Genomic DNA, 25722 nt, shown 5'->3' on the forward strand with positions numbered 1-25722 from the left:
ACTTGGTCAAATGGTCGGGTTTGGTCGAAACTGGATAGATTCCTTGTCTCTCCTTCGTGGGAAGCCCACTATCCGAAGGTATGTTAGAAATAGCTAGCTCGAGTTAGCTTGGATCATTTTTCTATTATGCTAGATTGTGGGGGCATTCACAGCGGTCGTTGGTACTTCAAATTTGAAAACATGTGCCTTATAACAGATGGGTTTGTAGAGATGGTGCATGCTTGGTAGTCATCGTATCAGTTTACTGGCACTCAAAGTTTTATTCTTGTAGGTAAGCTGAAGGTTCTGAAACAAGACCTGAAGAAGTGGAACGTGGGAGTTTTTGGCCACATTGACAATCAGAAGTCAATCCTTTTGGAGGAATTGCAGGAGTTAGAGGGAAGGAAATTATTGGAAGATACCTCAGAGGAGGTGCTATTGAGGATAAGTACGGTTATGGAAAATTTGGAGAGGGTTTTGTTGTCGGAGGAGACTTTAGGGCATCAAAAATTCAGTGTCCTTTGATTGAAAGAAGGTGATAAGTGTACGGAGTACTTTCACAAAGTGGCCAATTCACATCGGCGCAATAACGCTATTGAGCTGCTACATTCAAGTACTCAAGTGCTATCTTCTCCTCTCGAATTAGAAAACCATATTGTGCATTATTATAAGACCCTTCTCATAGAACTGGCTGGTTAGAGGCCGAAGCTTGATGCCTTATCCTTTGAGGCAATTGACTCTCAGAGTGTGAGTGTTTTGGAGAGACCTTTTGATAAAGATGAGATCTACAAAGTCATCTCTGGTATGGTTAAGGATAAAGCATCGGGCTCGGATGGTTTTTCAATGGGTTTCTTTCAAACTTGTTGGGACATCGTGAAAGGTGATGTTATGCAGGTCTTAAATGAATTTCACTCTTTCCAAAAGTTTGAAAAATCCCTTAATGTGACATTTATTGCTCTCATTCCCAAGAAGCACGTGGCTTTGATTATTGAGGATTTTTGCCCTATAAGCTTGGTTAGTGGTGTATATAAGGTTAGTGGTGTATGTGTAGTGATGGTTTGGTGTTATATGTGCAAAAAGAATTGAGAATTTGTGGATCACCTCTTACTGCATTGTGAGGTAACAAGGCTATTGTGGGATGAGATCTTTCAAAGGGTTGATGTTGCTTGGACTATGCCTTTGAGGGTGGTGGATTTGTTGGGTTGTTGGAGGAAGATGCAAGGCTGTCATCAAGTGGCAGCAGTATGGAAGATAATCCCTTTGTATATCATGTGGTGTATTTGGTGGGAAAGGAATGTGTGCTACTTTGAAGATAAGGAATGCACAATGGCGGAGCTTAAGAATTTTTTTCTCCACATTTTATTGCTTTGGTTTTTGCTATTGTATTAAATGGGGACAATGTTAATGATTTCTTGTCTTTAATTCATCGCTCTTAGAATCTATTTAGGTGTTCTTATGTATACTTCCTGTGTACACAGGTTGTGCCTATTTCATTCATATCTATAATATTTATCTCTTACTTATTAAAAAAAAAAAAAAAGAACTGCAAGCCATTGATCCATCTTTGATTAGCACACATGTGGAAATACTTCGTGTTCCTATCCTCATCTTTGAGCAAGGCCTGTTTAGCTCTTTGTTTTCATCAAATATTTTCTTCCTCCAACAAAACATCCACCTCTTTTTGTAGCTACTTAATCTGGCCTGAGTGGGTGCCTGTGTTTATATCCTACATCTTGGAAATCTGCTTCAGTCTATCATTGATTTCCTTCATTTGTTTATCCACAGTCTCCTTGCTCCATCTCTACAATGAATCCTTACACTTATGTAAACCTTTAATAATAGACCCCATCTTTGTAGAAGGATACTGTTGTTGAGTCCAAATAGTTGCAATAATTCTGCTGGACTCCTCTCTTTTATCCCAGGTGGCTTCATATTGCACTTGTTGGGCTTCTATGTGCGGATTGGATGTATTTTTTTGGCCTAGTTTGACGATCGATAAGAATTTGCTGTATTTTTTGCAGCCAAAGTGATTATGGACAAGCCTCGTTGGGTTCGAGGGTAGAAAAGTTTTTGACCGTTTTGGTTCTTAATATGATCCGACCCACTAATTAGGGTTTATTATATATTGTATTAAACCCTTTTATGGCCGCCGCACTATATCTTTGATTATCATCTTAATAAAGTCATCTACGGTTCCGTGGACATAAACCGTTGTCTAATATTGTATACCTTATTTCATGTGTGATTTATTCCACCTTTTATTTTACTTTTTCTCTTATTGTTCATAACAAAGAGGACACACTAGTGGAGATTGTAGTAGGTGTGAAAATCGACCATGTCACCACCGATTGATGGAGGTCTTTTCCATGGAAGAACCAACCGGACTTGCCGATGGGGAGGAGAAATACTAACAGTACTGATTCCGGCAGTTCTCGAACAGTTCTTGGTGGTGTAGAGTTCGCCTGAGAGAGGATAGAGAGAATGAGAGAAATAGGAGAAGAAGAGGGAAAGGGAAGAAGATGATCTCAGATCTAAACGAAGCCATTTGGTTTAAAATCAAACGATGTCATTTCACTTATATTTTTTTAATATATTATGTATAAAATGATGCCGCTTGGTTTAAGACCAAACGATGTCATTTCACTTAAACTTAAGTGGAAGACATTGTTTTAACTAAGATATATAATATATATTTATTTAATCAGCCGGTTTGGCAGTTTGAACCAGGTTCAAACTGGAACTGAACTGCCGACGTCGGTTTTAAGGAATTTCTACCATTGGCCGATCGGTTCTCTGTCTATTTTTGCCAATTTCGTGCTCCGACGATTGGTCTACTTCAGTGCCAGCTGGTTTTATTGGTTGTTGTACAACCCTAGATTGTAGCTAGAAAATCATTAGTGGACTTCCTTTTTCTCATCCCAAACCAAGGGAGCATTAGGACTCCTAATTTTAGGAAAAAGTGGTAACCTAAGGAGATTATGAAAACAAAGGGATATGGGGCTTTGAGAAATGCCATAAGTGATATGCACAACTATACGACATTTGGGACCCATGTACATGCCAAAGAGGAATGAATCAATAATGGTTGGAACGATGAGACATGTGAACTTGACTCTTTTAAAAAAATGGTTGGAACGAGGAGATTGGTAATTGAGGACCAAGGCGTGAGTCGGACGTAGGTGTTGGAGTTACAAAATAACGAGGTTATGTAGGAATTCTCATCTTCAGCCATGGAATTTGAGATTTTGCATAACAAAAGAACCAAGCTTCAGTAGACTCACATGGGGCCCACACAACCAGAGGACAATGCAGTGATGGTTGGAATGGGGAGATTGGTAGCCTAAGGACATGAGGTGCTACTAATACACGTGCATGTTTAGAGTTACAAATAAGTGGTTTACGTCTTTGTCAATAGTTGGGGTTGAGGGATTATTGGTTGAGTCAGATTCTAGTGTTGTGATTGGTTGGTTTATTTTGGGGTTTTGTAATTATTGGTATTTGTGGAGTTTTTGGAGGCTTGAGGGAAGTACATAGGTCAATTATTACCATCCAAAGAACAAAGAAAAACTAAGAAAAAAAAAAATTAAAGAAAGTGGTAGAAAGACCTTGTGAAAGAGGAGGAAGGAAAGAGAGGGAGAAATGAGGGAGGGAGGAACCGGTATTTTTTTAATGCAATAGGTTAGTTATCCTCCCACCACACATGAGGTTTGTACAGTATTATTGATGGAGGAGTTTGAGAGAAAAATTGACTGTCTTAGGGGTTACAAGATTATTCATATCTATATCTTTCAAATCTATTCGCATGTTACAAATTGACAAATAAAATAACCATCCCCAATCACTTTTTTAATTGCAGAAAATTCAATAGAAGCATAAGAAGTTGGGCTGTAAGATAACTGGTCTGAATCAAAAAATCTGATCAGACTGAATGGTCCCGATTGGTTCTAACTGAAACGATAACGGTGATAGTTAGTTTTAGTCCATGACTTTTCAGAATTTTTATTTTTGATCCGGTTTAAGGGTTTTTTTGGACCGAAGCGAACCGACTGAAATATATACTTTTTAATTATTTTTATATAGGAGTTATATAACTTAATTATGTAATTTTTATTTAACTTATAATAATTGACTATATGAAATGTTAAATATACAATTAAATATTAACTAATATGCTATTGACTATTAACTAATATATTATATGATAAATCACAACATTATATGCTATGGTACATACTCTAGTATCTACACCTAATTAAAATAGTTATGTATATTTTTTTGTAAGATACCTAAGTTAGAAGTATGAAATATCCATAAATTAATTATTCATTATTGATATATAAAATATTAAAATTCAATATACGCCATCATGTATTAACTATCATAATCCATATACATACTATTGACTAAATTATTGAGTACTAAGTTAGTAACATCATTAAAATAATTATAATTAATAATTTTATTAATGAATTAATTAGATAATCCACATTAAAGAGGTCACATAATTTTAATTTTATTATTTTATATAATTTTCATCATTTAATTTATTTGTTAAGAAAAGAAAATGGATTAAAAAATTGAAAGAAATGATGCCGTTTAGAGTGAATTTCAATTTAAGCGGCACCTTTTAGAGTGGATTTCAATTTAAACGGCATCGTTTAGATAGCCATCAATAGACTGAGTTGTGTGAAATGGCCCAGTTCAAGCAACTTGGTTTATTTTTTTAAAAAAATTCCTTGTGTTGAAACTAGAGTTTTAAATTTCGTGCTATACTGGCCGGTATTTACATGTCGGGGTAGTGACCGGTACAGAAAATATATATATTTTATACCGGATCAAATACCGACCATGCCAATGTGTTTCAGTCAATACCAGTTGGTTTTTGGTGTACCGACCGTTTTTGGTGTACGGGCCAAAATTAGTAAATTTTTGTAATTAATGTGAAAATTCTGATTTTTTTTTCGTAATTTTTAATCAAATTCTCACATCTGAAAACTATTTTCTTAACTCTTTTTAATCCCTTTTTCTCGAGGACTGAAAATCAAATCCCTACTCTATTTTTTGTGATGAAGATGAGTGATTATTTGTTTAAATGGTTGGATTGAGAACTTAGAAGTATCATTGAGTTTTATAAATATGTGTTTTAATTTTTTAAAACTTGCATTGATGTTATTTTGAAATATAATTTATACATATATAATTAATTTATTATATATAGACTATCTCAAAATGGTATTGGTATCGAAATATTTTGTTCTAATTCTTTAACCGAAATAACCATCGAAACGGTATTCAAAACTTTGGTTGAAATGACACCATTTAAACGCAATGGTTATTAAACCCTAAATGTTTTTCTCCCAATCCTGAGTCTCTTCCTTATGTAGATGGTAGACATTCTTCACCCCGAACGCCCATTTGGCCTTCACACCTAAAGCCCTACAAAAAACACCCAAAGGCCCTCAGCCCCATGTTGTCGTGCTGATTAGGGGTGTAAATCGGTCCAGTCTAGAGGTGTGATGGACTGAAATTTTCGGTCCATCATTTTCCTCGGACCGAATTGGACTGAACATCCATAAGGACTGGTAGCTATTGGTCCAGTCCAATTTTTTTTTTTTTTTTCAAATAAATGAATAGCTTTTTTTAAATTACTAAATTAAAATTAAGTGAATTATTAACATGGATTATGTAACTAACTCATTAGAAAAATTATTTTACTATAATTATATTTATGATGTAGATAGTACTACTCAATAACTTAGACTTTATTCTTTAATATGCATAATTGTTAATAATGTCATACATTTTATATATGGTTAATGAATATCGAATAATTTCATTGTACATAAATTATTCATGCTTGCTTGCAACTTAGGTATTTAAAACAAATTATCTAATTATTTTAATTAAGTGTAAATAGTAGAGTATGTATGAATATATGATGTATTAACTATTTACATATAATGACATAAATTATCACATGATTTATGATTTATTATTAATTAATAGCATATATTATTTTATATTTTATATGGTCAATGATAATAAATTAGATGAAAATTACATCAACTTATATAATTACTATATAAAAATAATATATTAATTTATTAAATATATATATATATATATATAGGTTTAGTCCAATTCAGTCCGGTTCGGTCCAAAATTTGTAGACCCTTGGACCGGAATAAATGTTATTAGTCCACATAATTCGGGACCGAGACCGACCTGTCCCAACTTTGGTTCGGTCCGGTCTGGACCAAACCACTTAGTCCGATTAGTTTATTCAATCTGGACCGACCGACTTACAGCCCTAGTGCCGGTCACTAGTTTTTGCCACATATTGCCACCTCTAACCCAAAACCCTTTAGCCCCAAGTTGTCTCGCCATTCACTAGTTTACTCCATCTGGTTGCCATTTGTCACAGTTGCCGCCTGCCGACTAAGGTAAGATTTTTTAAATTTCTCAGCTTGAGCTTAATTAGGGGGTACTATTTTTTATTTTTCAACATAAATTTTGGTAATATGTGAGGAGCTCATCTTATTGTTGTAGAATTGTTTTTCTGGTAATATTGTGATTATTTGATTCCTTTACCACTGGGTTGTTGTAAATTTATTTATTTATTATTATTATTATTATTTTTGTTTTGATCGGATAGTTATTACATTTGAATTTATAAATATAGTGCTATTATGCTATTACTGCCATTGCCGTACTAGAAAAAACCATTTCATTTTATTATGTACCCATGATCTGTGAATTTAAACGTGTATAAAGCCTACCATTTATGCACTGATAAGGCAGCATATTTGGGAATTTAAAAACACTAGATAATCATAATCTGTGAATTTAAACTAATATTTTATGATTAAACATATTTTCCCAAGTTTTTATATAGGTTAAAATATAATGACAAATTTGTTGTGCTAAGCTTACAGTACTTGCTCAGTTGCTTGTTAAGTTAATTTTTGTCTCATTCTTGAACTTCTTTCATTTAATAACATGTAAGGCTAATAAGAAATATAAAGAATTTATATTAATAATCTTCCGTATATTTCAAGTCGTTGTAGTATAGTGGTAAGTATTCCCGCCTGTCACGCGGGTGACCCGGGTTCGATTCCCGGCAACGGCGCTTTTATTTTATTTTTCCGTCTCTTATTTATACCTATCGTTTTGATCAGCACTTACTGGATGGAAACTATCGATCTGGAAGCCATTGAGAGGAGAGTAAATAGAGCAGCAGGTTGATGGGGGCATCATCATCTTTTTGCAAACGGAACATGAAAAACAAAATCGAGAAAAGTAGGCGACATTGGCAAAACATATGCAGCTGCCACTGGGATCATTGTGGACGAATGTTAATACTTGAATGCGGATTCATTGCCAGAAAATCTAGCAGATTGTAATTTCCAAGGGTATTAATAACTCTTCCAATGAACTTTTCCATCAATGCAGAGCATCATATCCAAAGGACGATGCAAATGCACAATTTTTGCCCAAAACAAAAGACTTAAGAGCACGTAAATATCAATCCCCAAAAACAAACTAAAATATATTATTGAGTCGTCCCTACAGTATATAATTGATGTTCCTAGATACAACACAAGCTCACCCTGTTGGTCTCTGATCCTCTCTCAAGCATCACAAGCAGCAAGCTTTGTTTCGGATTTATTCGTTTTGAGGAAACAAGTCTTGTACATAAGACTAGTGTTGCCTGTGAGCAATGTAATTTGCCAAAAGCAATCAATGGTGCTGCCTTGTCTGGGTAAAATACACAGAGCTGATTCTGGGCATCCTTTTTCAGTTTCTTGGCAAATTCCTCGATTTCTCAATGCCCACTAGCTTTGGATACGCAACCTTATCCGCCACCAAGTCCTTCCCGGCTGTCTTCCCCAATTCCCACGCCAATTTTGTCACGTCAAGGTTATTGTCCACCACCTGAAGCTGAAACAGCAGCCCGAAGTACCTCGTGTATTTCCTCAGCTTTTCCACCTCCTCGTTGGACCCCTTGAATGTCTAATATGGGCTAAAATAGATTTGCATTGGCTTAGGCTTTGTGGTGTTAAAGTCTTTTATAAAAAAACTCAGTAAATTGTGTACTGTGTATAAATTATGCCTTGTCATGTATTGTTCTTAAATTTAGCCCCCAAGTTAATGCTAGGGCCTAGGGGGCCATGGCCGTGGGAACACCTACAAGAAGCCGTGGCTGTAGTTTAGTATGGCTTTCCACTCATTAAAGAGGTGGTGAGTCAGAAAGCTCCGTTCAGAGATGTTAGTGGGTTTGGGTTCCCGCCAAGTTGCATTCAATACCCTCCTTTAATTGAGTACGCATTATATAACAGCTTCTAGGTGACAATTAGGATGGTATCGTACGAGGAACAGTACAGGCGCAAATGTCTTAAGCCATTCTATTGGGGACCAAGTTAAGTGAGAGACAACTAGATTCAGATTGGCCATAAATGAAAATTGAGATGACAGTTCAAAGTTGTCAGAAGAGTTGTGACAGACAATGTCGATGAGAGCAGAATCCAGAATTCCAGGAGGGAAATCACAATTTCTTCATTATTTTCTTGAAACAAAGTGAGAAAAAAAAACACGTATGAAATTAATTGGGATTATTTATTGTTTAGGGTTGAGAGGAAGTTTTAAAATCCAACTAAATGTAGAAGTCATTTTACAAGCGATTAGATCTCTTGAGACCTAATGGCATACAAGATCTCAAAACGTAGAACACAAATTGTTTTTATATTTGTCAATACAAACAACGGGAACATAGAAGAATAAGATAAATAAAGGAAAGACCAAATCTCATCTACCCTCCTTCAGTATCATGAAGCATAGGAATAGTGGCACGCTCCGGTGAATGCTCCAGGTTATCAACCATGCTTGTGCTAGCTGTAGTGTTATATAGGTTGGTTTCAGTTCCTTTCGTTTCAAAAACACCGGTAATGCTGTTTACATCGTCAAAGGGCCAATCAGTCAAGTATCCGGGTCTTGAAGTTACAGTGCTCACTTCAACATCCCCTGAAAGCATCGCCACTACACGCGACATTGATGGCCTTAGCATCGGTGATGCTTGACTGCACAATAGAGCCACTCCAATCACTCGTTTTACTTCTTCCTCACCATAAGTTGCTAATTTAGAGTCCACCAGTTCAATATCACGTTTGTTTTCATGTAGATGCCAAGCCTAGGAAGCAGAAAAAGGACAACATCCATTAGTGGAATAGCTTTGGACATGATAAATAGTCACCTCTTTCTTTGTCAGGAAAGTTTCACTTCGATCATTTTGACTTTCGAGGGCAAGAAGTATTAAAACACTATTTTCAGCACAATAAATTGTGGAAGGCACTTTGTTAAAGACAACTATTGGGGCATTGCGGCTCCAGTGAATTTAGTGTCACGTCTTAATGAAGCTCTATTAGAAATGTAATAGAAGTTAATCATATGTCATGACTCTTAGTGTTATGATAAAATGCATTACTTTGCAAAAATTGCTAATAATATAAAAAAGAAGCACCCCAACCAAAATTTGCTATACTGTAGAAAGGAAAGCACTGGGAGTCTCAGACCCTGATCAATTTCAAAAGCTCAGGGAATTGAGCTGTTACTACAAACCACAATGAAAAAAAGAAGATAAAAACAAGTCTATGTGAGATTCTAATAAACTACTCTATTCTGCATGACCTATCACTCTTTTTTTAATGACCCCATGGAAGATGGATTTTGGGGGTGAAATTAAGGTTTTCAAAACGGTAAATTTCAGAAGCCATGGACATCAGAAAGTGCAAATAGGTATATAATAAACAAGTAACAGAGCACAAATTATGTCATATCTTGGAAATCTAAAAAACGTTACATATACCATTAAGAGATGCTCATTTCATATCCCATCAAGTCCATAACTGGACTCTCATGAACTTCTATGAAAATAAAATAAATATCATTTCATTGGATGTGCAGAATTACCTCTTACTTTCTTTACTAAATAATGCATCATTTTTCGTTTAAATCCAAAAAGAAAGGAGAGTCTGAACCATGATTATCATAAGTCTGATGTGGTTGCCAGAGTCGGGATGATTTGGAAGTTTTGAAAGGATCAGTATTTACCAAATGAGAAAGAAGAATCTAATAAGGATGCTGTGATATCTTCTTACCCATTCAAGCAGATAGAACCTCTCTTCGTCTAAGCTTGAGTCAGAGTTAGGCCTGCCGCTAATGATCTCCAGAGCCACAACACCAAAGGAAAACACATCCACCTTCTCTGTAAGGTGTCCACGCATGGCATACTCCGGTGCAAGATATCCACTAAATCAATAAAAATTAATGCAAACATTATTACCATAAATATCTGAAAAAAAGTAACACATAAAAATAAATTAAATTTCCTTCTATGGCCTATCACATCATTCTTTCTGGGCCCTATATCATTGACTCAGTCCAACCTGAACCATAATTTGAAGTTTCAGGCACCCTCATAAACAGTCTGTTAATTTGTTGCATAGTTACTGAATTTCCCTTTTGTATTCTTATGGCACGCATGTGAATGTATTAGTACTGAAAGGATTATATGCCCATTTACAGATTACAATGTCCATGTTGCCTGTGTTTGAAAATAAAAAAACATACCCATCTTTTACACCAACATAGAGATAAAAAATTCAGAGGAGATTGCATCAATTTTGAAATAACGAACTAAGAGCAGTTCCCGAATCTGTGGTGCAAGAAACTGCAAAACTACAAGACATACGTAGCGGTTGTGGAGAAGGCCATTGACTGGCTAAAATCCAGACCTTTATAGCATGAAACACTAGTATATCAAGAAAAATATGCCTCAATCAAATACGTTTCCAAGTTTCACCTAAAAGCCACAATCTATCTATTACAATATATAAAAGCTGAAACATCCTATTTGTAAAATATTGTGCCACCTCAGCATTTGTCTATTTTAATTTTTCTTTTAGTTAGTTTATTATTCCCTAATTATAGAACAAGCACATTTACACTTCCACCTTTTTTTAGCACTTTATAACCTGTCCACTTCATTAGCTGTCTCTTGCATTTCTTTTCGCTTACAGCTTTTTATTTTCTTAAGTTCAATTTTACCTTAAAACCGTTTGGTTTCCATATTATCAAAACTATTCAGTTTTCAGGTTATTAAAACAATTAGATAGTCATCTCATTATTAATTTATTTCCTTAAACACTATTTGGTTTTTAGGCTATTCAGTTTCCAGGCCATTTGGTTTCTAGGCTTAATGGGAAGTCTATTACACTTCTGCTTATTTCTTTGCAGATCATGGTCTTATATATAATGTGTCATTTTTTGTTTCGTTCCCATCAGATAGCCGATTGTCAATTTTGAAATCATTGATGCCTCCAAACAACATTGCAGCTTTTTCTTGAAAACTCATATCATTGCGTGGTTGTGAAAGGTTCCAAGACTAATTTCCCTCTTAGATATGAAACTTTTTGTGGCAATGTTGGTGGTGTTGGTGGCCATTTATTTTGTGCACAAAGCTCTAGCAACTGAGACTTTAGTGCCAAGCCCATCATCTAAAGATGTCAGCTTTGTACCCTTTCTTTGCATTTCTTACAGCTTTGACTTTCAGATTGTTCTTTTGAGCTATAGTGGTCCAACCCCAATGACCAACATAGATAGACAACAAGATGGTTCATTTCTCTTCCCAACCCCCCCGGGGTATTAATTAACTAGCATGTGGAGCTTCTCATGGCTACGAAGAGAGGTAGGAGAACATGTAACAGATTAATCCAAAGCACTGGTGTTAACCTAATGACCTATTCTTCGCACAAGGAATTATTCTAACAAACTATCCTCCAAATCATTGAAAAATTGCTTCAAAGCTTATCTGTTCGAAACCAAACCCTCAGGAAGCATACTCAATAGCTTCTCCTACTGCCTTAATGCCGGTTTCCTAAATGTGACCTTTGCAAGCAGTAAGAATGGAATATAAACAGCCACAAATCCTAAACTGAAGGGAAGCACAAATTTCTTTTAGAAAGATCCCAGAACTCTCTGAAACACCAAAGTAAAATCGAAACAGTAGACAAGAAAAGCACACAAATGGGGGTACAAAAGCTTTGTGATACTCATCGAAGAAGAGACAGGATTGAATATGACTGGCTGAGCTTGGTACAAAGTTGGATTTTTCTAGACAAGTATTTGTAGTTTTGGATAGTGGAGCTTGGTTTGGATTTCTGGGATCATATAATGGCAGATGGGATGGCATCTTAGTTGAGGTTTTAGAGTTTGATGTAGGTGCGGAGGCCAAGAATTTCTACATTGAAGAAGGTGAATAGAAAGTGACGGAAGAGAGACTGGTATGGTAGCAACCAGTAAATCTGGCTGTCATTTCAGGAAACTTTATGGATGGGGGGGTAGTATTTGAAGTGCCATGATTCTGCCCCCCTTATAACATGCCTTTCGGTGGAAGGCTAGAAAAGCACATAATTTAGTCTTCCATTTCATGTTAAAGACATTTTCAGAAGGGATATAAGGTGTGTGTAGCACATGTGCCATTTTCTGTCCAAATTAATGCACGCTTTTGTAAGGGGGATAACTGGCAATTGACTTCAAATACAAATCTGAGTTGCAATGAGTAGAAATTTATGACTGAGTGAAAATATAATTAACCCAGAAATATAGTTATGAGGGATCTTACATTGTCCCAGCAACACGTGTGCTTATGTGGCTCTTTTTATCATCGTAAAGTTTGGCTAAACCAAAATCTGAAATTTTGGGAATAAAGTCAGAATCGAGCAGAATATTACTGGCCTTCACATCTCTATGTACAATTCGGAGCCTTGACTCCTCATGAAGATAAGCTAGACCCCTTGCTATGCCCATGCATATATTGAAACGTGTTGGCCAATCAAGACTCAAACTTCTTTTTTCTGCCACATGCGAACCATATATAATAAATTCAACAGTTGTTGTACTTGTTAGAAAAATAGATAGAAAGTTCAACAACATATTATTCTCCTACCAAACAAAGCTTGATCAAGACTCCCGTTCTCTAGGTACTCATAAACAAGAAGTCTTTTATCTCCATCAATGCAGCAACCGTGCAATTCCACAAGATTACGGTGCTGTACTGCAGATATGGTAGCAATCTCAGTTACAAATTGGTTCGCTCCTTGGTGAGATGCTAATGAAAGTTGCTTCACAGCGACTACTCTGCCATCATTAAATGTCCCCTATACAGAACAAATTCAAATAGAGTTTGAGGCAAACAAACACTCTTCATGAACAATTATATTATCATGTCAAATTCAAGTTGTAGGCATCATTTTACAAAAAGGATATCATGCTCTAATTTCCACTGATTGGATCTTGAGACATCTGGACATAAATAGAATCAAGTTATGCATAGCAAATCTGCACATCCATTTATCGTAGGAAATCAAACCAATTTACTTATTTTAGTTACATAGTAACTATTAGTCATTGGGCTTTATAGTCATTTAGTATTTTATTACTCATAACCGCATCGTAGTTTTAGATTTAGAAGACATATCTAGATTATATATTTAGTGATTTTGTGGAAGAGAGATTAATTCTCAACTTAAACTTCGTCCACCCAAGCAGTGAAGTTAATTTTCATCTTATTATAGACAAGATACTTTGTGGGGATATTGCTACATCATTCGTGAAGTCGGTTGACCAGTTAGCTGATATGTGCTCTTATGTCATAGTCAGTCAGAAGTCACCTGTCCGATCTGGGCTTATACGAACTAGAATTGTTATGTCTACACAACCTTTCTACAAAAGGCAAGTTACATGCTGATTTCACAATGACAATATCAATCTTGGCTTGGCAAAAAGTTGACTCCAAAATTCAATTTAGAATAAAAAGCTAACGGACCCATTGGCATATAAAATCACTTTTGCAGGAGTGTATGCCAAGTAATTCCCTATACGATTTATGCTCTAGCTTGAGGGGACTGTTATAGAAAGTATTTTCATGAAAATTATATTTCGAGTAAGAAAAGTATATGAGGGATCTTTTGTAATAAATATTAGGTCGCCTTTGATCTCTACATAATATAATGTTTTCAGGAAGAAAGAATCATCTTCTTCTTCTCCTATTCTATTCAAACTCTGATCATTACGTGTTACTAGTAATGACATCGAGGAGATTGAAAACTTGTCTCCAAAACATTTGGAGTTGAAGTTGTATGTGGATGGAAAAAATATGTGAAAGAACTAAAGAACTGACTTTTTGGGTGTGGAAAAGGTATTGGTACTAAGGTATACAATTAAAACAAAAATTGGGATTCCAATTTCATAGTTTTTTTAATCTCTGACTTGTTGGTTGTCAGAAATTTACTTATGCAAAGATGTATAGTGCTGCTCCAAATATTTATAATAAATCTGAATGAGTGAACATGTAGGCTTGTATCACTTCTTTGACCTTGCTGTTAGAGGGTATGGTTGTAATTAGTGTATGAGGGTGTTAGTGTAATTTGTATGTAGTATGTATAAGCTCAGAAGATCAATGAATAAAATCACTTGTAATTTCTCTCTCAATATACGACTACATGGTATCAGAGCTCTGCGTAGTCGGCTGGTAGTGGTTGTGCGACAAGGGCTTTTTTCAATGCGTTTCCATGATTAGTGGTGGTCAATGGTGGCTGGTGGTGGTTAGTGGCGCCTTGTGGTATCCCCGTCACCGTTTGTGGTGGTGAGTGGTGGTTTTTCTCTTCAGCATTGGCGGCAGGGAGCTGAGGAAGCCTTTTTCAACGTGTTTCCGATGACCTCAGGTGTCAAAGTCACTGGAATCCAACTCGCCGGTGTTTTCTATGCAAGCCGGTGTGTTTTCCGTTGTCATCGGCGTTTGGAGCAATTGTTTATCGCCGGCGACGAGCTCGGTTTCGGGTGTCACAATTATTAACTACCAATTTTCCAATAGACAACCACCACGAGAAAAATGAATATCACAATTATTAACTACCAATTGTCCAACAGAAATCAAATTGGTAGATAATCCAGGAAGACAAAAACATCGCGAAATGAAGAGCCCAAATTACCAACAGCAGTAATAGGAAGAGTACTGCCACCAGCGATCTGAATATTTTGCGTGCCTTGATACTTACAAACATCATGTAGACCTGTTATATTACCAGTCATATGATTAGAAGCGCCTGAATCAACAATCCAAGAAGTTGTGTTAGTACCCGTACCTTGCAAGCCTAAGGACGTAAAAGCAAACACAATCATCTGTTGGACCATTGCTGGTGTGAGAACAGATGAATTAGAGCTTATAGTAGGTGGCGCAAAAGAAGAAGAAGAGGACTGAACAGCAGCCTAAAAAGCTTGGGATTGGCGATTCTGAGGCCGTACTCGACAGTCTTTGATGATATGACCCTCTTTCTTGCAGTAATTACAAACTTTCTTAGGACAGCTGCGAGCAATATGATCAAATTCCTTGCAACTTGAACATTGCAACTTGTTCCTCCCTCTCCCTTGTGCTGCATAGGCTACATTCACAGTCTCAGAAAAAACCTTCTCAGAAGTCATACTCATCTGAGTGGATAACCGTTGTTCTTCATGCAACAAATCTCCCAAGCAAATATCCAAAGAAGGAACTGGATTACGGTTCAATAAACCAGCTCGAACGGGCTCAAATTCGGGTCGAAGTTTCATTAAAAACTGATCGCGTTGACTCTCAGCATGAACTGCTTGAAGAACCGTGAGTGCCGCAGGGGGAACCTTAGCATAAACAATGGCAGAATACTCACTCCAAATGTTAATAAAACCAGAATAAAATTGTGCGATAGGTAAATTGCCTTGACTATAATTACTAATTTCCAACTCTAATTGGAACTTTTGAACACTATGATCTTGGTGGTAAATACGGTGGAGATAATCCCACATGGCTTGAGCCGTAGTAAAACAGTAAAGATTGGTTACAAGGTGAGACTCAATCGTCCCCAATAGCCAAGAAATCACCTTAGCATCCTTGAACTCCCATTGAGCAAATTCTTTTTCATCAGTGGGGACCTTAGCAGAATTATCAATATGATTTGATAATTCTTTTCCTTTCAAAAACATCTTAAACTGAAATTCCCACGTAAGAAAATTCTTTCCAATAAAGCGAACAATAGTATTTTCAATAGACATGATGAAAGGCAGTTTAAAGAAATATGCCCAAGCAGTCAACCAAAGAAACGGCAAGCTGAACTCAAATCAGGTCCAAAATAAGCCCAAACTGATAGTTTTAAACAGGCAGCCATGGTTTACTATTGTTTTAAAATAGAAGTCCAGCACAAAGGAAGCCCAAATTCGCGGTAATGAGAAATACCTGCAAAGTTTCTACAAGGAAGCCCAAAGTCACGGTAAAAGGCCCAGCAAAATAAACCTAGCAGATGTTTGATGAGTTCCTCGCAACACTGGGATTACTCGCAGCTTTGACTGGACACTGAGAATCACTAACACGAAAAACTGATCAGGAAGAACACCACCGAAGGTGACGATAAGCACTCAGCCACCCACAGACAGCTTCGATAGCCACTCAATCCTCCACAGAAGCTGCCGACAAACACCCAACAAGCCACACGCACGCTTACAAGCTACGGAAAACTCAACCACACGCACGTTTACAACCCAGAAGGTGCCGATAATCACTCAGCCACTCACAGATAGCTCTGATAGCCAATCACTCCTCCACAGAAGCTGCCGACAAACACTCACCAGGCCACACACATGCTTACAACCACTAGAAATAGCAAACCCATACGCTGGAAACGTTGATAACAACCCAGAATCTGCCAAGAATCACCCAGCCACCACAAAAAAAAAAAAAAAAATTCCCTTTAACAGAGATGAGTATCCCGCAATAGAGAGGGATGATGCCCATGAAAAACAAGAAAGAAAATTTCTCCAAAGAAAACAAAGAAAAACAAAACAGCGATGTAAATCGCACTCAGTGATTAAGACCAAATGACAGAATCAGAAGAGGGGCTCTAATACCATGTCATTTTTGGTCTGAATACCTCTTTCCATTGGTTTCTTTCATTTATATAGAATAGAGTTACAACAAAGAGCCGGCATTTTCAGCGTGATTTCAGCAGTTGATTGCTGCTGTTTACACTGTACACATTAAGTATCTACATGTTAAGTCAATGGTACATCCACCTATTTCTCTGCTATACCATCTAGAAATAGAAAGACTTAGAAGTCAATTTACAGCCACCTATTTCTATGTTATACCGTATAGAAATAGAAATGCCTATGATCTCTGTAACACACGACCCATTGACACACCTATGGATCCGAATCGTAAACTCTTGAAAGAGGAATGGGAGTTGTTTGGAGATCCAGGTTGGTATCAAAGATTTGTTGGTAAATTGAATTATCTCACACCTGATATCTCTTATGCAGTGAGTGTAGTGAGCCAATTTCTACAAATGCCCAGGATCTCACATTGGGATGCTGTAATCTATATTCTTCGTTATAGAATTGGATGCTGTAATCCCAGCTCTGGCATTGGATGCTGTAATCCAATGCCAATGCCATTGTTGTATAGATCAAATGGACATTTTAGAATTGAAGCCTTTTTAGATGCTGATTGGGCTAGATCTCCTTCAGATAGAAGATCAACTACTGGATATTGTAACTTTTTGGGAGGTAACTGGATTACGTGGAAGAGCAAGAAGCAAACAGTAGTAGCTCGGTCTAGTGTAGAAGCTGAATATAGAGCAATGGCTCACACAAATAGTGAGTTGACATGGTTGCAACACTTTCTTCAAGAGATTGGGTTTCCAGCTCCTGTCCCTCTTCAGTTACTTTGTGATAACCAAGCTGCAATGCATATTGCATCTAATCCCGTTTTCCATGAGAGGATTAAACACATTGAGATTGATTTTCACTTCATTCGGGATAAAATACTAAATGGTGACATTTCTACACCCTTTGTGAAGTCTACTGATCAACTTGCAGATATATTTACCAAACCATTGTGTTGTAAACGGTTAAAACTTATTTGTTCAAAACTAGGTTTATATGATATATATGCACCAGCTTGAGGGGGAGTGTTAGAGGGTATGGTTGTAATTAGTGGATAGTTGTAATTAGTGGATTTGAGGGTGTTAGTGTCATTTGTATGTAGTATGTATAAGCTCAGAAGATCAATGAATAAAATCACTTGTAATTTTTGTCTCAATATATGACTACTCAGAAACATTGAAAATTTCTCCAAGTACAAAGAGTTGCTGGTCAAGCAACTGATGAAGTATTGTTTAGTCAAAAGCAGATTACCAGAGATGTATCATTTCAATACCAAAAACATTGTTTTCAAAAGTTCTGTGCAATTGATGAGATTTATTTGTGTCTTTTGCATTAATTTTTAGAGGAAATACAGGGGATTAAACCAAGCTTTAAGGTGCTTTCGGTAATGATTCCAGCATAAAGATGGATTTATTCCCCCACCAAATTCCTCGCAGAATATGGAGTGTGGAGAACATTTGGTCATAAAGAACCATGGAAACCTTGTAAGCCCCAAGCAAAAAGAAAATGTTAAAATAGGTGTAACAGAATTTTATTGTATCTTCACGAGGACAAGTTTGAATTGGGACAAAATTTGGGTGAATAAGTGAAAGAGATAGAATGCATTTTTTTCTCTTTTTTTATTGGCACCGGGTATTTGGGACAATGTCCCAATGAAAAGAGATAGAATGTCTATTTGTTATCTCATTGTGAACTTTTTTAGCTTAGCTAAGAATTTAAAAAGTACAGAAGACTCTGAACTTTAATTAATTCTTAAATAGCCATAAGCAGAAAAAGGCATGTTTAGAACAAGAATACATGGGCATGGAAGCTAATACTAGAGAGAGACTTCCAATTTTCATTTCAATTTGTTTTTTAATGGTGTCTGCCATAATTAACACGATAATGTACAGATATTGCAATAGCCAGCATCTTGATAATCAGAAGCTCACAATATTGGTGGTAACAAGGGTGCACTTTCATTTGGACTTTTTTTTTTTTTTGGGTGTTGGGGGGTTGGGGGAGGAGTAAGCAATTGCATGATGATAATGAATTCCACCTTCATATTGGATAGTCAAATTTGTATCATTGACATGGTCTTCAGAACAGTCACTTACCTTGTAAACAGGTCCAAATCCTCCCTCTCCAAGTTTATTAGAAGTACTAAAGTCCTCTGTGGCAGTCCTTAGTTCACTGTAACTGAAAGTGTACAGTCTGGCATCTATCCCTAGGAGATCTGCAGATTCAAAACAAACTCAGGTAATGGTTGTGAACTGTTTATCTGCGTCATGAACTTTTTATTTAGTTATGTAGCATAAATTCCGTTAGAACAGTACTCGTGAACAGTATCCGCAAATAGTGCTTCTGTTTGCAAATATTGTGTAAGGACTGTGTAGTATATGGTTTTAAAGAAAGAAAAGGTCTAAATTTCCAGGTTTCTTGGAAAATTATTGGGAGTTTCAAAGAAGAAAACATATATGAGAAAGATAACCCAAGCTTCACAATACTGTTTATCGACATCACACCTTGGAAATGGTTGAATTATACAATCAAAAAAGTAGATGCTGGGAATTCCGTAGTCATTTTCTTTCATTAGTAATTAAAAACATTACATTCACACACACACACCCATGTAAAGACAGATAATGGCCAACTCTAATGGACTTGGGTTCCTTAGACTTTAACTAGTAAGCCAAACCAAATACTTGAATTTAAGTATGCAAGTTCATAAGTAGGCTCCACATCATCTAACATATGCCAACGTTCCCAAGTATTAATGAGGCATCACTTGGAGTTTCAACTGTTAACAACTCCAATACACAGGTGGTTACATACCTCCCACACACACACACACACACACACACACACACCACTTAATAACATTTCAAGACCCTAGAAAGCTGCACACAAACCATGGTATTAGAGGGCCTTAAGAGTTTCCAAAACTCCAAGCGCACACTTGCCGGAAATTCCTTGAGTCATGAGACCGAATGTAAAGAAAAATGCAGTAGCTTTAATGACTCAAGTTAGTGACCTTTTAAAACTTATCAATAGAAGGGTTGGAAATAAGTGAAGTTAGGTTTAGCATATTCAGAAGCATAGAGAGATATTAAGAAAATGTTTACTAAACTGGTAGCAAGTCACCTCCTAGGTACGATGTGATCATCAATGAACAAAAACATTGTTTTTTTGTCCCTTTAAAATACTAGTGTCTAACAACTGAAACTAGACCTGTTTCTATGTACAAAAGCATGGATAAAAAGACTCAAAACATTTGTGCAAATAAAAATAAATATTAGAAATGGTTATGAATGCTTTCCCTAGGTTGTGAATAAAATGTTGATATCTTGTGAGTTAAGGAAACAAGTAGTATGGTAATACTTTCAGTGATTATTGTTATTACATGCTATGATATTGACCTTTCATGAAAGCTCACTTTTATGCAACTTCTATATGAGTACTAGTAAGAGGGTAGGACAAGCTTTTATACTACCGATCAGTTTCCCTATTCTCCATTAGTTCACTCTCAAAACCTTAACTTTGGAATCATATTAGATCTAGCTGGCTTGTTTTTAGGAATCGCACAGATTGTTTGCACAACATGTTTTTTACCCAATTAAATCCTGTACCCGTGTAACACATTCCCAACACATGGATAAGGTCAATCATTGATGAAATAGATGCCAGTCACCATAATGGGACATGGGAGCTTGTTTCACTACCTCCAGATAATCAGGCTGTTGGATGTAAATGATCTTGTGTAACATTTAAAAGCTTGCTTGGTTGCTAAGGAGTCTACACAAACCTATGGTGCTGATCAGAAGGAGACCTTTGCTGGTACCAAAATCTCTTACATTCGAGTATTGATATCCCTTGCAGCTAATCTTGATTGGTCATTATTTCAGTTAATTAAAAATGCCTTTCAACATAGTAACCACCTGAGTTTGCTGCTCATGAGGAGTGCAAGGATACAGTGTGCAGGTTAAAGAAAGCATTATATGGCTTGATGCAGTCCCCAAAAGCAAGGTTTGGGAATTTTTTGATGTTATATTAGTGTTTTGTATTAAAGAGCTTACATTTTGTTGGCAATGCTAGTGGATGATATTGTAATTACTGGAATGACCCAAGTGATTGGTAGGTTGAAAAAGTTTCTGTAGGATCAATTTCACATAAAAGATTTAGGAAAACTTGGATACTTTCTTGGGATTGAAGTTGGTAGATCCAAAGAGGGTATTATTCTATTTCAGGGAATTATGTACATGGTGGCTTGGCTTATTGGAAGGAATTGGGTGCTTGGCCTATTGATACTCATATGGATCTGGATTGTAAACTCTTTGAGGATGAGGGAGAGTTTTTTGAAGATCCAAGCAGGTATGGTTGACTTGTTGGGAAGTTGAATTATCTCATTACCACTATACCTAGCATGTCTTACTCAGCGTGTGGCGTGTCAATCTTAGAAGCTGAACAGGTCTCACATTGGGATGCTATAACACATTCTTTTCTATCAGAAAAAAGCTTACAGTCTTGGATTGCTTTATAGGTCAAATGGGCATCTCCTAGTGAAAGCTTTTTCAAATGTTGATTGGACAGGTCTCCTTTCATTAGAACCTTCAATTAGAAGATCTACTACTGAATGTTGTACCTTTTTGGGTGGTGATTGGTTGCATGGAAGAATAAGAAACAAACACTAATAGCTTGTTCAAGTGCATAAGCTGAATACAAGGCAATGGCTCATTCTACTGATGAGTTGACATGTTCAAAATAGTTTCTTCAAGAGATTGGTTTACCTACTCCCACTCCTCTTCAGTTATATTGTGATAATCAAGCTGCATAATATACTTTCTCTAATACTGTGTTTCATAAAAGGACTAAGTGTAAAGAGGTTGATTCTCACATCATTCGAGATAAGATAGTTAGTAGTGATATTTCAACACGTTTTATGAAGTTTGTGGAGCAACTTACAAATGTATTTACTATGTCCTTGTGTCGTAGTGATAGAAATTTATTGGGGATCTAAGTTTATAGGACATGGATGCTCCAACTTGATTGATGGGAGTGTAAAAGGGTATTAATGTATTAAGTATACTCCTTGAGGGTGTAAATTTCAAATGCAAGCTGTCATATGTAATGCCATAGTATGAGTGTAGGACAAAATTTTGAGCTGTCAATCATTTCTGACTTTCAATTACTTCTCACTCAAATTTCTACCTACGACAAACGTGATGAACATGTTTATGTTGTGAAAGCTCTATGAATACTTTTCGTATGAAAAATATTATTATTTTCATGTTATTAGTGCTATGAAAAAGTTCATTTTATGAGAAAGAATGACACAAAGCATGACGATGAATGAGTGTCTGTTTTTCTGATAAATGTTTTTGTTTGACCAAATTATGATATTAGGTACTAATTCTCCAGATGAATGTGCAAGCCACAATAAAGAACTTTCCAAAGATGTAATTCGCCGGAATGTTTACTTCCAACATGATGTGATACCCCATGTGCATAGGCTATGAGACACATCCTTGCACACAAGTATGAATGCATCAGCCACTATAAATGAAGTTTAAAAATAAATGCTTTTTGATATGTGTGCAAATACTTAAATATATTTAAGAATTCTTTCAAAGGAAAAAACAACGTTAAAAATATTTTTACTGTATGATATATTATTTATTAAGTATATATTAATTTTAAGTATCCAACTCTTTTTTGTTTTCATGTTATAAATATCCCACATAATGATTGTTAGAGTTGTCATATTTTGTATAGGAACTGATTCCTCTTAGGTTGCGTTTGGGTAGTGAGATGATCTCAGATATTCTGAGAATAGTAATGAAAAAGTAATGATAAAATATTGAATAGTAGTAAATAGTAATAAAAAGTAGTGAAAAGTAGGTGAAAAGTAATGATAAAATAATGAACAAAACACTCTACTACCCAAATGGAGCCTTAGAACTTGAGGGTATTTCTGTAATTATGTTATAGTTACTCTAGTATAAAACATATATGCAGACAATCAATAGTAACAAACTCTTTTTTCATGTTTCCCTCTATTTTTCTTCTCTTCTACACATTTCCTCAACTTTACAACTCAACTTTATAAGCCTACTTGGTACCAAATAAACAGATCCACCCATTTGAATAAGCACAAATGTTTGAAGATTATTTGGGCTTAACTGAGACAGTCTGACGTCAGCATCTGTACACTGACGTCATTGCCGAACTCTGATAACCACATGGTTTGAGTTATCGGAGCCTCCTGGTAACTGTGATGATTTTGCAGAATTTGTTTAAGCCATTAGTTTTCTATTTTTTTAATATTTTTCTGTAATTTCGAGATTTTTTTCAATCTGTAAATCTGAAGCTGTTTTGAAGTTTTTCTTGCACAAGTTTCCTTCTATTTTAGCTGAATTGTCAATGGACAGCTTTGCTGTCCATAATCCTTCTTCTATTCTTATTTCCTTAATTTACTTAGGCTTGTACAGTTAGCATATTGACAGAATATAGTTTCCATATAGGGGAATGCTAGAATCACTCTGAAATTAGTTTCTTTCCATGTATGGCTATCTTGGAAAGTTCATATATAATATACAGATCAATCAAAGGCCAATTGATTCGGCCATTCACACAATATTTTGACATGAATAGGGTATAGAAACACTCAACTTGTGCTGGTTTGATGATATGTTGCTTTTTTTGGGGTTTTTCTATAGATTTGGTGTGCTTGGCTTGTCATAGGTACTGATTTTCTGACTGTTGTTTTGAAGTTGACGCCTTGTTTGTTGTTTGTTGGATTCTGGATGTTTTTTTGTGGTCTGGTTGCATCAAATTTTTTGGGAAGAATCACAAAATTCAACTGTGGTAGCAATTTGAGGCACCATACTATGGTGCAACCATTCCAGAACAACTGAATCCTTGCTCATCCAATCGTGATAAGTTTCATCTTCCATGGCAGGTGGATTATCCATCAAATATTTCAATCTTCACTTTCCACAAAGTAAGATTTTCACAGCTTGTGCCCAAGCTAGATAATTAAGACCATTCAATCTTTTCGAGTTGATTGGTTTGGGCATATCATCATAACTGTTTTGGGAGACCACTATCCAAGTACTATAGTAATCTTAAGAATTTGGGGGATCAACTGCTAAAGTATTGTCACTTTACTACTGATTTGGAGCAACAAAAACATCATTGGGAGGAATTTATGATTCTTTCCTTGCTATCTAGTTTAGACACTAATCTACGAGGGTTCAAAGATCAAATTCTTGCTAGTGAGACCTTACCTACAGCTGCTAATGCATATTCTCGATTGTTGCACTCACCCTTGGGGCAAAATTATCACAACCCCCAGGAGATTTGCCCGGGACCACACCTCGACATGACTCATGGAGGGTCAGGACAGTCACATGGCTAGCCTGCTTGAATGTCTTGGCTTAGACCATGACACGCAACGGGCAACCATCGAGGCTACTGGCCGCGCGCAGACCATGTGTGCAGGCTTGCGCGTGCCCTTGGGCGTGCACCTGCGCGCATGCATGCGTGCCCCAGCACCACTTAGCGAGACTAGTGGCCTGCCTGTGAGCACGTCACTAGCCCGTGCCTTGTAGGCAAGGCTAGTGGTGTGCCCCCACAGGCACGCCATCTAGTGCACAGTTCCAGCCCATGCCTTGCAGGCGAGACTAGTGGCATGCCCATCAGTCATGCCAACCAGCGCACGGCTCCAGCCCGTGCCTTGCGGCCCCACAGCCCAGACCGTCAGCTTGGGCCATGCATGCTCATCGCCCAGGCCACCAGCCCGGGCTATCCAGGACCACCGCCCAAGCCACTTGACTGGGTACCACAGTAGTAGCACGGCATCACCCTGTACCCACCATCAGGCCTAGGCTTGGCACCATGCCATGCCCACCATCAGCAGGCCATGCACAATGCCATGTCATGCCCACCACCTGACCAACGCATGGCACCATGCCATGCCATGCAGTGAGCCGCGGACCGAATCGTGACTAGCCTAGCCGTGAACCATGCACCACCATAGCCCACCATGGGTCTTGCATGCCACGGCCACCATGGCTAATTTATCCATTTTATTATTTTTATTTATTTTATTTAAAGACTTGTTAATTATTATTTCATATGTTTTATTTATTTTATTTTAATTTGCTTAGGGACCTTTTGGGGGTTTCCACTTTGTAAACTCTATATATAGGACCCTTAGACATTTCATTAGGATCTTTTGGCATTTTGAACATTGAGTGGCCGGCCATAGGGCTTGGAATTCTTCATTTTCAGTGCTCATGCACTTGGGATCTTTTGGGGTGTAATTCGTGAATCCCCAATGAGAGGATCTTCACCGTGCAATTCGTGAATCGGTGTTGATTCAATTTATCCTTTAATATATTGAGGTTTCATTTCAATTCTTTGTGCAATTCGTGAACAAAGATTGTTTGGTTCCTTTATTATTTTCATTTTCTCTTTTTGTGTTCTTGTGGAGTTTTGTTGATTGATTTGGAGTGGAGAGGCCGAATCCTCCATTGGGATTTCGGTTTGTGTTGTGGTTTAATAGATCTCTTGTGTTCATGTGATTTCTCACATGTTCATAAGATTTCCTCAAAGTTTCTTGAAGAATCCCACCTCCCAAACAAGCAATTCGGCCAGCCCTATCTTTTGCCTTTTCCATCACCTTCAATTGCCTCAAACCACAAAACCCTAGCTTCCCATCAAGCCTTACACGCCACC

At 36.9% G+C, this 25722-nt stretch overlaps 1 protein-coding gene and 1 non-coding gene across 6 annotated transcripts in view; one reads left to right on the top strand and one right to left on the bottom strand.

Moving 5' to 3' along the window:
- The first annotated feature begins 7036 nt into the window (after positions 1-7036).
- TRNAD-GUC lies at positions 7037-7108 on the top strand. Its single transcript has one exon. It is a non-coding gene; the product is annotated as a tRNA-Asp (tRNA).
- A 1468-nt stretch (positions 7109-8576) lies between these two features.
- LOC122282890 (probable LRR receptor-like serine/threonine-protein kinase At1g56130) overlaps positions 8577-25722 on the bottom strand; it is a 110859-nt gene continuing 93713 nt past the window's right edge. For 4 of the 5 annotated variants that reach the window (XM_043094947.1, XM_043094946.1, XM_043094945.1 and 1 more), the window contains 5 exons: positions 19101-19219; positions 12983-13193; positions 12659-12890; positions 10134-10284; positions 8577-9166 (listed from right to left, as the gene is read on the bottom strand). In XM_043094947.1, coding sequence (XP_042950881.1) covers positions 8789-9166; positions 10134-10284; positions 12659-12890; positions 12983-13193; positions 19101-19219 — 1091 coding nt within the window. In that variant the 3' untranslated portion in view covers positions 8577-8788. The remainder of the gene's footprint in view (positions 9167-10133; positions 10285-12658; positions 12891-12982; positions 13194-19100; positions 19220-25722) is intronic. The other variant, XR_006230492.1, reaches the window with a different exon arrangement.

This window comes from Carya illinoinensis, chromosome 11, assembly GCF_018687715.1.
Source record: "Carya illinoinensis cultivar Pawnee chromosome 11, C.illinoinensisPawnee_v1, whole genome shotgun sequence".
Taxonomy (NCBI): Eukaryota; Viridiplantae; Streptophyta; class Magnoliopsida; order Fagales; family Juglandaceae; genus Carya; species Carya illinoinensis.